We start from the raw sequence: 15,835 nt of genomic DNA on the forward strand, positions 1-15,835 counted from the left end.
GGCTCATGCCTGTAATCCCAGCACTTTGGGAGGCCGAGGCAGGCAGATCACCTGAGGTCAGGAGTTTGAGACCAGCCTGGCCAACATGATGAAACCCTGTCTCTACTAAAAATACAAAAGAATCCAGGTGAGATGGCTCATGACTGTAATCCCAGCACTTTGGGAGGCCGAGGCGGGCAGATCACCTGAAGTCGAGACCAGCCTGACCAACATGGAGAAATCCCATCTCTGCTGAAAATACAAAATCAGCCATGTGTGCTGAGGCATGCCTGTAATCCCAGCTACTCGGGAGGCTGGGGCAGGAGAATCAGTTAAACCCAGAAGGCAGAAGTTGTGTTGAGATTGTGCCATTGCACTCCAGCCTGGGCAACAACAGTGAAACTCCATCTCAAAAAAAAAAAAAAAAGAAAAGAAAAAGAAAGAAAATCTGTAATGTCAGGGTAGAAGTGATGCAAAGTAACCCTTTTATAACAAACTTCTCTTAGTGAACTCAGACCTGAATCATTTGGCTTTGAAACATACAGAGCAACTATGATATCATATCAGCAGGAATGATAATCAACATTTTCTTTATAAAAGCAAGGAATATTTTCCATGTTGGGTGTATGCTCCTGACACCTTACAGGACCAATATGACAAATCAGTATCCTCAGTTCTCAGTACACTAAAATAAAACCGGTAAACATGTTCACATCCTTGAAATGATCATCCCAGAAGCAACATTCCAAGGGGCGTTAGTCTTATTCCTCAAGGGGCTGAAACACAAGGCAAGAAAGAAAGACTAACTTTAGGCACAATTGAAGAGATACAATACTAGAATAATCACCCTAATATGTGGCCCAAAGACTCTAGGTTTTCCATATCCAGCACAGCTAAGCACAAAGTAGAATAAAGGCCTATTAGAAGAGAGGGTCTCAAATTTAGATGTTGGTAGTTATTTACAAATGATATTAATTATTTATTAAATATAAGCATTTAAATATAGTCTAATTTTAATAAGCCAGTTTTGTACTACTTTTTAATTTTTTTTTTTTTAAGACGGAGTCTCATTCTGTTGCCCAGGCTGGAGTGCAGTGGAGCAATCTTGGCTCAATGCAACCTCCACCTCCTGGGTTCAAGCAATTCTCCTGCCTCAGTCCCTGAGTAGCTGGGATTACAGGCATGTGCCACCATGCCCAACTAATTCTTGTATTTTTAGTGGAGATGGGGCTTCACCATATTGGTCAGGCTCGTCTTGAACTCCTGACCTCGTGATCCACCTGCCTGGGTCTCCTAGAGTGCTGGGATTACAGGCATGAGCCACCACCACCTGGCCGGTACTACTTTTTAAAGTATACCCAGACCCTCAAAAAATCTGAAGTGATCTGGGCTTCTTTCAGATTCCAATGATCCATAATAGAAGAGGATTTTGCTTGGAAATGGAAAACTGCTTTTGGCTACTAAGCATCTGTGGGGTCAATTCATAAAAATCTAATATAGAGATTATCTTAGTACAGGACATGGAAGGGAGGGAAGAACTAGTATACAGGTTTCGGAGTGCCTCACATTCAGCATTTCCTCCTGAAAGTAGCCTAAGATTCTTGGGAATTAAGACTTCCAACATTTGAGATAAAAATCACATAATCTTAGAAATGGAAGGGAACAACTTTCATCCTTATTGTGAGAGAATAAGGCCAAAAGGGTTCTCAGGGATAGCTGCTTTATAAGTTTATAAGGTTTGTTTGTTTGTTTTTGTTTTTTTCTTTTTGAGATGGAGTCTCATTCTGTTGCTAGACTGCAGTGCAGTGGTGCGATCTCAGCTCACTGCAACCTCCACCTCCCAGGTTCAAATGATTCTCCTGCCTAAGCCTCCCAAGTAGCTGAGACTACAGGCATGTGCTACCAAGCCCAGCTTTTTTGTATTTTTAGTAGAGATGGCATATCACCATGTTGGCTAGGATGAACACAATCTCTTGATCTTGTGATCCACCAGCCTCAGCCTCCCAAAGTGCTAGAATTACAGGCATGAGCCACCATGCCTGGCCTAACCTTTCAGTTTAAGATTCCTTTTTGCAAAAGTGAGTTAGCAGTCTGGAAAGGTTTGTGCTTAGCACTGGTAAATATTAATATAATTAGGGATACAGTGATGTCCAAATGCAATTCAGTCTTCCAGCTTCCCAGCCCCTCACATGGCCTAGTCTCAATCTGTGTTTTTTTTTTTTTTTTGGTGGCCTACATACAACTAGAGTGGCTCTGAGCAATGAATTCATCATTAAGCAGTAGAAAGATGACAGAAACAAAGGAATCTGGGCATAAGTGAGAGCTGGCAGATTAGTAGAGGACAATATAAGTGACAGGTTTGCAGTTTCCTGACTACTTGAGGCTCTCAAAATTCTGAAGACTATGACTAGCCTTAAAAAAAATCTGAGGATTAGAATACATATTTTGGTTTGGCCATCTTACATAGTCCTTTGAAACTGCTTCTAGTTATGACTAAACATCCCTTTATTCATATTTCTTTTCTTTTCTTTCTTTCTTTTTTTTTTTTTTTTTTTTTTGACATGGAGGCTAGCTCTGTTGCTCAGGCTGGAGTGCAATGGCACTATATCGGCTCACTGCAACCTTCACCTACCAGGTTCAAGCGATTCTCCTGCCTCAGCCTCCCGAGTAGCTGGGATTACAGGCATGTGACACCATGCCTGGCTAATTTTGCTTTTTTTTGTTTTGTTTTTTGAGGTGGAATTTTGCTCTTATTGCCCAGGCTGAAGTGCAGTGGCACAATCTTAGCTCACTGCAACCTCCGCCTCCTGGGTTCAAGCGATTCTCCTGCCTCAGCATCCCAGGTAGCTGGGATTATAGGTGCTTGCCACCACATCCAGCTAATTTTTGTATTTTTAGAGGAGACAGGGTTTCACCATCTTGGCCAGGCTGGTTTTGAACTCCTGACCTCATGATCCACCAGCTGCAGCCTTCCAAAATGCTGGGATAACAGGTGTGAGCCACCGTTCCTGGCCCCCTTTATTCATAATTCTGTAGCGCCAAACCAAAATATAGTGACTGTGTACTCTTATGGTTTACAAAGAACTTCTACTTATTCTACTTTTATTTTTTCTTAAAATTTTTTGTAGAGATGGGGTCTCCCTATGTTGGCCAGGCTAGTCTCAAACTCCTGACCTCAAGCAATTCTCCTGCCTTGGTCTCCAAAGTGCTGTGATTACAGGTGTGAGCCACCACTCTAGGCTCTATTTTTTTTTGGGTAGGGGGGACAGGGTCTTATTCTGTTGCCCAGACTGGAGTGCAGTGGTGCAGTCTTGGCTCACTGCAGCTTTAACCTCCCAGGCTAAAGTGATCCTCCCATCTCAGCCGCCCGAGTATATAGAACCACAGGCACACACCACTGCACCAGGCTAATTTTGAAATTTTTTGGTAGAAATTAGGTCTCACTATGTTGCCCAGGCTGGTCTCAAGCTCCTGGACTCAAGCATCCCAAAGTGTTGGGATTACAAGTGTGAGTCACTGCTCTACATTTATTCTTTCTTTGAGATGGAACCTGGGTCTGTTGCCCAGGCTGGACTGCAGTGGCACAATCTCGACTCACTGTGACCTTCATCTCCTGGGTTCAAGAGATTCTCCTGCCTCAGTCTCCCAAGTAGCTGGGATTATTGGTGCCTGTCACCACACCTGCCTAATTTTTGTATTTTAGTACAGATGAGGTTTTGCCATGTTGACCAGGCTGGTCTTGAACTCCTGACCTCAGGCAATCCACTTATCTTGGCCTCCCAAAGTGCTGGGATTACAGGCATGAGCCACTGTGCCCGGCCTACTTTTATTTTTAATAAAGATTAGATTTTGATTTAGAAACTTTATGACAAAATAATGAATGACTCAACAGGCTTATATTACTCAACTCAAAAATACCTGTTATTTTAGTCCCAAAATCTCACTATTAAAACTGTCTTACAGTGGTTACCTGGAGGGAATGGACATGGGGACTGGGAAGGAAAATACACTTATGAACAAATACGACTTTTTCAAATAATAAAACTGTGAAAATGTAAAACTAATTATGGACACAGTAAAAAGATTGAGAGAAGAGAGGGAGAAATGAGTAGGTGGAGTAGAGGGATTTTTTGGGTGATGCAACTACTTTGCATGATATTGTAATTTATTATGTATGATACTGTAATTTACTCTGTATGATACTTTATTTTATTCTGTATGATACTATAAGTTATTCTGTATAATACTATAATCTATTTATAAAAACAGATAGAACATACAGCACAAAGAATGAATCCTAATGTAAACCCTGGACTTTAGTTAATAATAATATATTAATATTGGCTTGTCAATTTTAATTTTCCAGATCAATGCAAGATGTTAATAGGGGAAAGGAAGAGGGTGTGCAAGGGGGGGTACATGGAATTTTCTGTACTTTCTGCTCATTATTCTGTAAACCTAAAACTGCTCCAAAAAAAGCAGTTTAAATTTTAAAAATTAAAATAGTTTTTTAATTTAAAAAATTAAAAACTATTGATTTTTTAAACAGTTATATTATTATTATTATTTGAGACAGAGTCTCACTCTGTCACTCAGGCCTGGAGTGCCATGGCATGATCTCAGTTTGCTGCAATCTCAGCCTCTCGGGTTCAAGCGATTCTCCTGCCTCAGCCTCCCAAGTAGCTGGGATTACAGGCTCGTGCAACAATGCCCAGCTAATGTTTGTATTTTTAGTAGAGATGGGGTTGCCCCATGTTGTCTAGGCTGGTTTCAAATGCCTTACCTCAGGTGATCCACCTGCCCCAGCCTCCCAAAGTGCTGGGATTACAGGTGTGAGCCACTGAGCCCGACACCTATATTAATTTTTAAGTTAATCTTTCAAAATAGTTCTTTTAAAATGTTAATAATAATGCCTACCTGATAGAATTGTTGTAATTATTAAATGATCCAGGAGTCTGGCATATGGTAAACACTCAAGTATCAGCTCTCATTATTAGCATTTATAATAAAATTATTTTACTAAAAGTCATCCATATTAATGGTATTAAGAAATGTTGAGTTTACACATACAAAATTCTTCATAATTTAGAAAGCTGAGATTCAGATGAAATGAAATTAAAAAATAAAGAAGAAAAATCTTCATAATAGTCTAGTTAATATATTCTTATGAAAACCCTGAATTTCTAATGATTGCAAGGTATTTTTTGTATGTGTATGCTTAATGACACTTAAATCTATTGCTGCTTTATATTTAATTAATCCCATGTCTTGATATTGACATTGCTTTGAGCTTTATCACGAGTTGTAAAATACATGAATTGTTAAGCACTGCGGTTATATAATCACTTACATAATATCCACCAGCACTGACTGTGACGCCTACAACCAGATAATAGATCATATTTGATCCAGGGAATCTGATAGATGACATCTGGCACGGAGACGCTGGGAAAGAAACAAACACAGTAGCTTCACTACTCAAGCAAAACTATTTTAAATAATTACACCTTTTAAATTTTTTCTCTTCAGTGAATCTAGAATCTATGAATATCAAGTGATTTTAGCTTAAGGGAATGCAGTAGTACCAGGCTGGGTAATAATTCCACTTGACATTCTCCCAGTCTAATTTGATAAACACTCACGAAACCTGTCATCTTGATGCCGAGCATCATGCCTTCTTGCAAGGGGTGCAGGTGTGGGTAAGGAGAAATGACAAAAGCACTAAACAATTTGAACAGCCAAATGAAGTGCACATTAGCAAGAAAAAGCCATATACTCCACTACAGAATTCAAAGAAAATGATTACTTTTTAAGAAAGGATTATTTTTTAAAAATTATTTTTCAAAAAATGAATTCAGTATGTTTATACCTAAAATGTAATAAAATTAGTATTTATATGTTAAATCAAGCACTTATGTTGAAATCCAACATATTTCTATAACTCTATAATACAAATGTAGATAGAGGAAGAAATCTCAATTTTTCTCTTATAAAGCAAAAATGGGCAGATAAAAGGTTTTTAAGCCAAGTGTTGCAATCAGGTTGTATCTGAAATAGAAGTACAATTCTGTATAAACTAATAGAAACATATAAAAGTACTATATTATTATGTTAAAATATATTTGTTTTGTAGTACGAAAATTTGTATATCCCATAATGCCCTGGAATTGAAATTTTTAAAATAAACTCAAAGTTGGAAGGAGCTTAAAGTATATACAACTCAAATTCTTTATTTTAAAGATGTAGAGACATTTATGTATTCTTTCCACTAACACAGCTGAGCATCTACTATGTATTTGGAATTGTTAGAAGCATTAAGAATACAACTGTGAACAAGACAGACAAGGTTCCTCGCCTCGAGCCATTCAGTCTAGAAAGAGGGTATGAACATACAGACAAATAATTGTGATGCAGTATGACAAATGCAATAAGTGTTAAGCCAAGCTATATGCAGAGAAAAAACTCAGCTGGTTGGCCACGGTAGCTGCCCTAATAGAAGAGACCTGAGTTTTGAGGGAAAATAAATTTGTCAGATAAGTAAGGGAAGGAGGAATGGCACTGGAGGCAGAAGGTGTAATGTGTAAAAGCATGAGAGTTTCGTGACCTCGAAGGTACAAAGTATAGGTTGAATATCCCTTATCTAAAATGCTAGGGGTGGGTGTGGTGGTTCACGCCTGTAATCCCAACATTTTGGGAGGTAGAGATGGGAGGATCACTTGAGTCCAGGATTTCAAGAGCAGCCTGGGCAATGTAGTGACCCCCATCTCTAGAGAAATTTTTTATAATATTAGCTGGGAGTGGTGGTATGTGCCTGTAGTCACAGCTACTTTGGGAGGCCGAGGCAGGAGGATCACTTGAGCCCTGCAGTGAGCTGTGATTGTACCACTGCACTCCAGCCTGGGTGACAGAATAAGATTCTGTCTCAAAAAAGTAATTAAAATAAAACAAAATGCTTGGGACCAGAAGTGTTTTGGGTTTGGGATATTTTTTATTTTGGAATATATGGATACACATAATGAGGTATCTTGAGAATGGGACCCAAGTCTAAACAAAATATTAATTTATGTCTCATATACACTTTACATGCATAGACTGAATGTAATTTTATACAATATTTTGAATAATTTTGTGCATGAAACAAAGTTTGTGTTAAGTTCTTATGTGTGGAATTTTTTACTTGGGGCATCATGTCAGTGCTCAAATTGTTCTAATTTTGGAGCATTTTGGATATCAGTTTTTCAGATTATGCATGCCCAACCTGTAGTTTGATGGGCCTAACATAAAGTGTAGGGGTGCAGGGGCTAGTGGAAGATTATGATTTGCACAGGGAAAATCTTAAGTCATTTGCACTGCTTACAAACTTTACAGTAGCAAAATCACAATGATCTCTGTTTATGTTCTTAGTTTGGCTATAAACGACGATTTCTTGTAAAAACTTGTTTTCCTTCAAATGTGCCCAAAAGGTTATGAGAAGAGTTTACGGTCTTGACTTGTGGTGGGACTTCTGTTAGCTTAAAAATACCTTTGTGATCAAACAGGGAATACATAGCCTTCATATTTCTCAAACAGACAAAAATATCAGAAATATTTTTTAAATGAAAGAACTAAAATTATCAGAGATTTAAGTAGACTTGAATACAAATACAGTGATGGACAAGTTACTTAAAAAGACAATGAAATGAGAAATTTTCAGTAAGGATTAATTAGACCAATTTTGGCAGATTCATACAATGTGAAACAAATAGACATAACTTTTGCAGAACAACATTTACTTACAATGAGAAAATATTTACAATGTATTAGGTGAAAAGTCATAGCAAAATACTCTGTATGCAACTATCCCAAATTTGTGAAAATAATGTGCATAAAGAAGGAATGAGAAACAAAAGGTCTGGAAAACTAAACATACTGAAAAGCAGTTAGTTGTGTTCATTGAGTGGTAGAATTACAGGTGAATTCTATTTTTTATTTTACCTGTTTTTCCCCAATTATCTGTCATACACCTAAATTATTTATTCATTAAAAAGTTACCCTTTTAAGGACGGGCATGGTGGCTCACTGCCTGTCGTCTTAGCACTGTAGGAGGCAGAGGCGGGTAGATTACCTGAGGTTGGGAGTTGGAGACCAGCCTGACCAATATGGAGAGTCCGTGTCTCTACCAAAAATACAAAATTAGCCGGGCGTGGTGGTGCATGCCTGTAATCCCAGCAACTCTGGAGGCTGAGGCAGGAGAATCGCTTGAACCGGGGAGGCAGAGGTTGCGGTGAGCTGAGATCACGCCATCGCACTCCAGCCTGGGCAACGAGAGAGAGAGAAAACAAAAAGAGTTGCCCTTTTAAAAGCAAAAAAGAAGAGAACAAAATGTGATGAGACAGTTAAAAAATTTTCCTTCAACGAAACTGAAAAAATTTTATTTTTCATCAAAGTAGAAAATATTGACAAAAGGTTAATGTCCACGACTGAAGACAAATTTGTTTCCAGTCAATAATAGTTCTTAAATACATTTTAAGTGCTGAAAAAATAGTAGTTAGATGAAAATTAGAGAAAGACCAGTACTTCTACAAGCAGCATTGCTAGATACGTATTTAAAAATTTTAAACTACTTCTATTTTGCCTCAAACTGGGAAGAAAAGTATTTGAAATTTGTTCAGCTACAAAAAGAGGTGCGTGTGTGTGCACACGTGCACGCACGCGTGATGTCGGTGGGGGATGCAGGCAAACAGATAAAGCGAAAGGTCACGGTCAGAGAACTAATTTTTCTCCCCATTCCCATCAGAACAGCCCGTTATCTTTAGAAGTTTAAAATAAATGGCTTCTCCCTATTTCATCAATATATATATTTAAAAGTTCTATGTTATTTGGTATAAAGTTCTAGAAAAATAAAGACAATAAAGATCTAGGAAAACGAAGAAGTCTTATTGCTGATACTTGAGGGGCAACTTCCTCCCACCAGCATTTTAGAAGAAAAATAAAACGAGTTGATTAGACCTCCCTCCTTCCCTCCCTTCACCACCAACAGAGGCCTAATCAATGTGAAAAAAAATCGGCCCATGGAATTTTCCGCACGTCTTTCTCTCCCGCTGGAATCCACCCTCTGGGCTCGAAAGCCTCAGAAAGTGAGGCAAAGTGAAGAGAGCATTAAGAACGCTTCAAGATGTGTCTAAGAGCCGTCCCTCAATCCGGAGGGAAAGATGGGGACTAGGGAAGAGCGGCTGGGGCATAACCGCCCGGGAGCGCAAGCCTGGTCCTAGAGCCGCAGGCTGCTGGGAAGAAAAACAATCTTCCTTGCTCACACCTATTAAGCACCTACTGTATTCCAGGCACTATACGAGGCGCTTTCCCATACGTCCATTTTTATTTAATCAGCTTCCAGTTCACACTGAAACTCCCCCTTTAGTTAATTTCTGAGTATGCTGCTTTTTCCCGCGTGCCACCAGATCCAAAGGTGTCGATATTTGAACATAGTCAGGCAGCTGCAGGACGACCTGCAACCTCAAAGGAAAGTGCCCCGAAGGTCGCTTCTTTTTTGGAGGGTGTGGATCTCGGAGTCAGGCGCTCGCGGGGTTCAGGCTGCTGAGACCCGGCCAAGGGTTAGGTTTATTCACCCCACGAGCATTCGTCCAGCGTCCACTGCCTCTGCCTCCCATCGCTTGCCGGGGCCAGCTCGCTGATCGGCTCCCACCTTCCCACCCTTCCTCTGCTTCCTCAGGAGGTTGGAGAGCGAATGGTGCCTCTAACAATCAAAGTGCTAAGCTACGACTATGTCAGCCGGGTAAGTTTTAAGTGCTTTTAACTATACATAACTCATTTAAACGCAAAACCATTATCGCCCTCATTTTACAGAGGAGAAAACAGGTTAAGCCATTTGTCCAAGATCAGGATGCGAACCCAGATAGTCTGGACTCAGCGGCACATTGGAAAAGTTCCCTACTTCGGGACGTCTTCCGGGGACTCTCGCCCATTATCTTCGACCTCCAACCCAGACTTCTGCTGCTCCGGGTCGGGTTTGGCCAACTGGGTGCCGGCCAGTACCCGGGCGCAGGCGAAATCTGCACCCGAGGCGCCCGTCCTCCCCTTCGGGCTAGACGTCCTTACTCACCGTCCTTCCAGAGTGGCGCGGGGTTGGAGGGGCGCCCTCAGCGGCAGCGCCAGGGTCTTGGAGACCGCCCTGCGGAGATACATCTCGCCCGCCGTCTGCGGAGATACATCTCGCCCGCCGTCTGCGGCGCAGCAGCCTCGGTACCCAGGCGCAGGCCGCCCTTCCACAGAGAGGCTGAGAGCCTGGCAGCGACCCGGCCGGAGGAGGCACGTCGACCTTCAGCCCCGCCCCCGGGGTCCCCAGGAGGTGGGGAGACCTTTGTACTCCTCGCCATCCTCCCCAAATCCATCTCCAACTCTCTTGCTTTCCCTGGGGTCTCAGAAAAGGGATGGGGGACCTAGGAGTCGCCGTCGCCTGCCTGACTCATTGCATACCACTGAATGTAACTCCTCGCAGTAGGCTGGAAATGTTTTGGGAATCACACAAGATTAATCAAGGACACAGTTTATCGTGCTGGATGTAATCTGAACTACTTTATCTCATGCACTCTGCTCTCTTTCCGAGGAGAGGGAAGGATAGTGGGAAGTTTTTTACAAATGTAAAGAGCGGTCCGGATAACGACTGCAGCTTCCGCTGTCGGTGCTGGCCTTCTTGGTGTGAGGGGATCTGCCAGACCCTTGCAAATTCAATTTCTTTCCCATTCTGGGCCCTCTCTATCGTCGCCTCCTTCACCTTGGATCATATTCAAGACACTTGATTAAAAAGAAAAGAATTTGATTAAAAAGAAAACGTGTCCAACTGCATCCAGTTGAAAACCTCAGTTATTAAGGGTATTAAGTGTCAAATGACAGAGCAATTTCCAGGTATTGAACCATGGCTTAACCAGATCATGCCTAAGAAAGATCCTGTCAAAATAGTCTGATGCCATGAACATATAGTAATTATTACAGTAAATGGAGAAGGGCCTTTTTTATCCAACCCTAAGGTTACTTCACAAATATCCTTTTGTCCTGCCACACCAGCAGGTTGATAAAGGAGCCATCAAATTTGTACTCAATGACTTAACTTCTCCTGGAGCTACGCTTTACCCTGCTGCAGTAGATGCCATTGTTCCTACCATGGCAGAAGGAAAACAGCATGCTCTATGTGTTGGAGTCATGAAGATATCTGCAGAAGATACTGAGAAAGTCAACAAAGGAATTGGCATTGAAAGTATCGCCTATAATCCCAACACTTTGATCACGAGGTCAGGAGTTCAAGACCAGCCTGGCCAACACGGTGAAACCCCGTCTCTACTAAAAACACAAAAACCAGCTGGGTGTGGTGGCTGCTGCCTGTAATCCAAGCGACTCGGGAGGCTGAGGCAGGAGAATCGCTTAAACCCCGGAGGCAGAAGTTGCAGTGAGCCAAGATTGCGCCACTGCACTCCAGCCTGGGCAACAGAGCCAGACTCTATCTCAAAAAAAAAAAACAAACCATCATTATTTAAATGATGGGCTATGGCATATGAAGACATATAAATGAACTTCAAAAGGAATGCACTTGGGCTAAATATGGATATTGTGCTGTGTCTGTGTTTATGTCTGTGTGTGAAAGCATAAAGATAATGCCTGTGGTTATGCTGAATAAATTCACCAGATGCTAAAAAAAAAAAAAAGTAAAGAGCAAAGGGGTAGCCTCAGCCTTCCATTAAAGCACTGGGAGAAGCTCAGAATCATAAGAAAATCTCCAGACAATGGTTGAATTTCTAGACATTCACTGTTACAATAACTTTAAAATATAAACTCCAAAAACACTGTATATTCCTCTATGGGATGTGAAATTAAGATTTCCACATAACGGCTGGGCACAGCGGCTCACATCTATAATCCCAGCACTCTGGGAGGCTGAGGCAGGCGAATCACTTCAGGTCAAGAGTCGAAGACCAGCCTGAGCAACATGGTGATACCCCTTCTCTACTAAAAATACAAAAATTAGCCGGGCATGATAATGTGGGCCTGTAGGCCCAGCTACTAGGGAGGCTGGGGCAGGAGAATCACTTCAACCGGGGAGACAGAAGTTGCAGCAAGCCAAAATGGCTTGTCACTCAAGCCTGGGTGACAGAGCGAGACCTTGTCTCAAAACAAACAAACAAACAAACAAAACCACATCAACTGAAAATTCCAAATTATTAGTTTCTTCTGCCTCATCGTGGCTACAAAAACTTGTCATGGGTTGAATATGGAAATCAATAATTTATCAGGTTTATAACATTGTCTGAATGATTACTCTTTGGAAGACACCATTTCCTACTATAATAATCCTGTATGTGTGTTTGGCACTTGACAGATTATAAAGCACTTTCACATTTACTATCTCTTTTAATTTTCACTGCAACCCTCTGAGGAAGGTGGCAATTACTCCCTTTAGCAAATAACATGACCAGGTGATAGGTGAGAATGTCCAAGGATTTACTGGTGGTCAAGAATTAAAAAAACTAAAAGGATATGAACATAATACTTCTAGCTTAAAGTTCTGTTGACATGTAACGGGCACAATATTTGTTCATTTGCTATGTAAATAAACATTTCTCAGAAGTTATAGTCCTGAACCCAATTATAATTATATTTTACATATTCTCATATGAAGAATACAATCCATCTGATTGATTTTTTGATACTCAGAGTTAACTATCTCTAGAGATTAAACACTTAACAAGGGCAATGAAGTGACCTGTAGTTAATGAAGGGTCAAGTTTAGATTTCCAAGCAGTACAAGAAGGGACTAGATACCCAGACCCTTCACCAAGAAGTCGGTAGTCCTGGAAATAGCAAAACACAGATGATTTGAATGTTTGCTATATTAGACCAGCATCAAGTACACATCCTCTGGCAACTAACGATTAGCTATCCCACTGCTGATGTAGAATGTTTAATGAACTACTAGCAGCTAGGACAACTTGACAATCAAACTACATCTGTCTACCTACTATGGCTCATTCTTTTTTTTTTTTTTTTGAGACAGAGTTTCACTCTTGTTACCCAGGCTGGAGTGCAATGGCGCGATGGCTCACCGCAACCTCTGCCTCCTGGGTTCAGGCAATTCTCCTGCCTCAGCCTCCTGAGTAGCTGGGATTACAGGCACGCACCACCATGCCCAGCTAATTTTTTGTATTAGTAGAGATGGGGTTTCACCATGTTGACCAGGATGGTCTCGATCTCTTGACTTCGTGATCCACCCACCTCGGCCTCCCAAAGTGCTGAGATTACAGGCTTGAGCCACCGTGCCCGGCCGGCTCATTCTTTTTTTGGTGCACTTAGGACTGAATTTTTACTTGGTTGCCATGGACAGAAAATAGTCAAAGGCAGTACATGTACTTAAATGAATGAATGGATGCATCATATTGTTATTTAATATGTTATAAGCATTACATTCTAAAGCAGGGTTAAAAAAGTATTCTTTCTGAGTAAACACTTGTAAATGGTGATGGCTCCCAACACACTGTTTTAGACATTCCTTCAGAATTCAGTTGTAGACTCAGGGACTGGTATAGTTTGAGATCTCTGGATCACCCTCAGGTTCCATAGTAGCCACCTGACCTCAGTCAAACTGTATAAGAATCTTAAAGTGTTTACAAAGAGGCTGGACAAAACACAGCTGTAATCCCAGCACTTTGGGGGGCTGAGGTGGGCAAACCACCTGAGGTCAGGAGTTTGAGACCAGCCTGGCCAACATAGTGAAACCCCATTTCTACTAAAAATATCAAAATTATCCAGGCGTGCTGGTGGGCACCCATAATTCCAGGTACTAGGGAGGCTGAGGCAGGAGAATCACTTCAACCTGGGAGGTGGAGGTTGCAGTGAGCCAAGATTATTCCACTGCACTCCAACCTGGGCAACAGAGTGAGACCCTGTCTCAAAAAAAAAAAAAAAAAATGCCACACACAGTGGCTCACACCTGTAATCCCAGCACTTTGGGGGGTGGAGGCAGGAGGATTGCTTGAGCCCAGGAATTTGAGACCACCCTGGCCAACACAGCAAAATCCTGTCTCTACAAAAAATAACAAAAATTAGCCAGGCATGGAGGTGCACACCTGTGGTCCCAGTACTTGGGAGGCTGAGGGGGAAAGATCACTCGAGCCCCGGAAGTCTAGGCTGCAGTAAGTGGAGATTGTGCCATCGCACTCCAGCCTGAGAGACACAGCAAGATCCAGTCTCAAACAAAAAGGATAGAAACTGTGATAGATGATGGAGATTCATTATAATTTATCTCACAAATATATATCAATATCTGTTATGTGCTAGGCACTGTTTTGGAGGTTCTACAATGAGCAAAATCAGATTTCTGCTATCACAGAAGTTATAGTTTCAGGTTAAAGAGACATGGAACCAACATCTTTCCTCAGGTCTAGCTGGCAAGCTTATCATCGAGGTTAATGATCACAAATACATCTCTCATCAGATATAAATAATAAATGTAACAAGAGCTTTGGCCAAAATCAAATTGGTTTAATATAAAAATAACACACATGTATACAGGGCTTTAAAAACTTTTCCCAAAGCATTGTCACATTTCTTTACCATTTTTTTTCTTTTTTTTTTTTTTTTTGAGACAGAGTCTCACTCTGTCACCTAGGCTGGAGTGCAGTGGTACAACCTCGGCTCAATGCAACCTATGCCTCCTGGGCTCAAGTGATTCTCCTGCCTCAGCCTCCCAAGTAGCTGGAACTACAGACACCATGCCACCAACCTGGCTAATTTTTTGTATTTTTAGTAGAGATGGGGTTTCACTGTGTTATCCAGGATGGTCTCCATCTCCTGACCTCATGATGTGCCAGCCTTGTCCTCTCAAAAGTGCTGAGATTACAGGTGTGAGCCACTGCACCCGGCTACCAGTTCTTAAGAGTAGGTGAACGGAATGCTGATTATCCCTATATTATATATGAAAAAAATTGACGTAGTATAATACTGTGGTTAAGGGTGTGCATCTGGAAATAATATACCTGATCTATTTTGCTGGACTGACTAAAATGTGAGTAATTCATTTATTCATAGGGGAGATGAAACCTTTAAAGCACATTAGGAGCTATGCATGGTGTCTCATGCCTGTAATCCCAACACTTTGGAAGGCTGAGGCGGGAAGATGGCTTGAGCCCAGGAGTTCAAGACCAGCATGGACAACATAGTGAAATACCATCTCTACAAAAAACGAAAAAAAAGTTTAATTATCCAGGTATGGTGGCATGCACCTGTAGTCTCTGTGACTCCAGAGGCTGAGGTGGGAAGATTGCTTGAGCCCAGGATTTCAAGGTTGCAGTGAGCTATGATAGAGCCACTGAATTCCAGCTTAGATGACAGAGTAAGACCCTGTCTCTCAAAAAGAAAAGAAAAGAAAAGAAGAAAAAAGGCTGGGTGTGGTTGTGGTGGCTCACACCTGTAATCCCAGCACTTTGGGAGGTGGAGGCAGGTGGATCACTTGAGATCAGGAGTTTGAGACCATTCTGGACAACATGGTGAAATCCTGTCTCTACTAAAAACACAAAAATTAGTCAGTTTTCATGGTGCACGCCTGTAGTCCCAGCTATTCCAGAGGCTGAGGCATGAGAATTGCTTGAACCCAGGAGGTGAGGGTTGCAGTGAGCCAAGATCACACCACTGCATTCCAGCCAGGGCAACAGAGCAAGACTCTGTCTCAAAAACAATAATAAAACCTGTTTCTTTTTTGGAAAAAAAAAAAAAAAAAAAAAGGCACATTAGATATGAAATGTAAAAAATAAAGTAAAACAATAAAAAGGATATGAAATGTGCTCAGCAAGTTGGAGGAGGCAGTGCTAGATTC

General features: G+C 41.4%; 1 protein-coding gene and 1 pseudogene across 1 annotated transcript in view; one reads left to right on the forward strand and one right to left on the reverse strand.

Moving 5' to 3' along the window:
• The window catches only part of LOC105733681 (protein MGARP-like), a 57,249-nt gene that overhangs the window by 3,307 nt on the left and 38,107 nt on the right, over positions 1-15,835 (reverse strand). Inside the window, exons 6-7 of the mRNA XM_064371862.1 lie at positions 8,084-8,273; positions 5,330-5,424 (exon numbers count right to left, since the gene is read on the reverse strand). Of these exons, the coding sequence (XP_064227932.1) occupies positions 5,330-5,410 (81 nt within the window). The 5' untranslated portion in view covers positions 5,411-5,424; positions 8,084-8,273. The remainder of the gene's footprint in view (positions 1-5,329; positions 5,425-8,083; positions 8,274-15,835) is intronic.
• Positions 10,782-11,542, forward strand: LOC135273027 (malignant T-cell-amplified sequence 1-like; annotated as a pseudogene).

Source organism: Aotus nancymaae, unplaced genomic scaffold (genome assembly GCF_030222135.1).
Source record: "Aotus nancymaae isolate 86718 unplaced genomic scaffold, 86718_ANA_hifiasm-v0.15.2.pri h1tg000200l, whole genome shotgun sequence".
NCBI classification, from domain to species: domain Eukaryota; kingdom Metazoa; phylum Chordata; class Mammalia; order Primates; family Aotidae; genus Aotus; species Aotus nancymaae.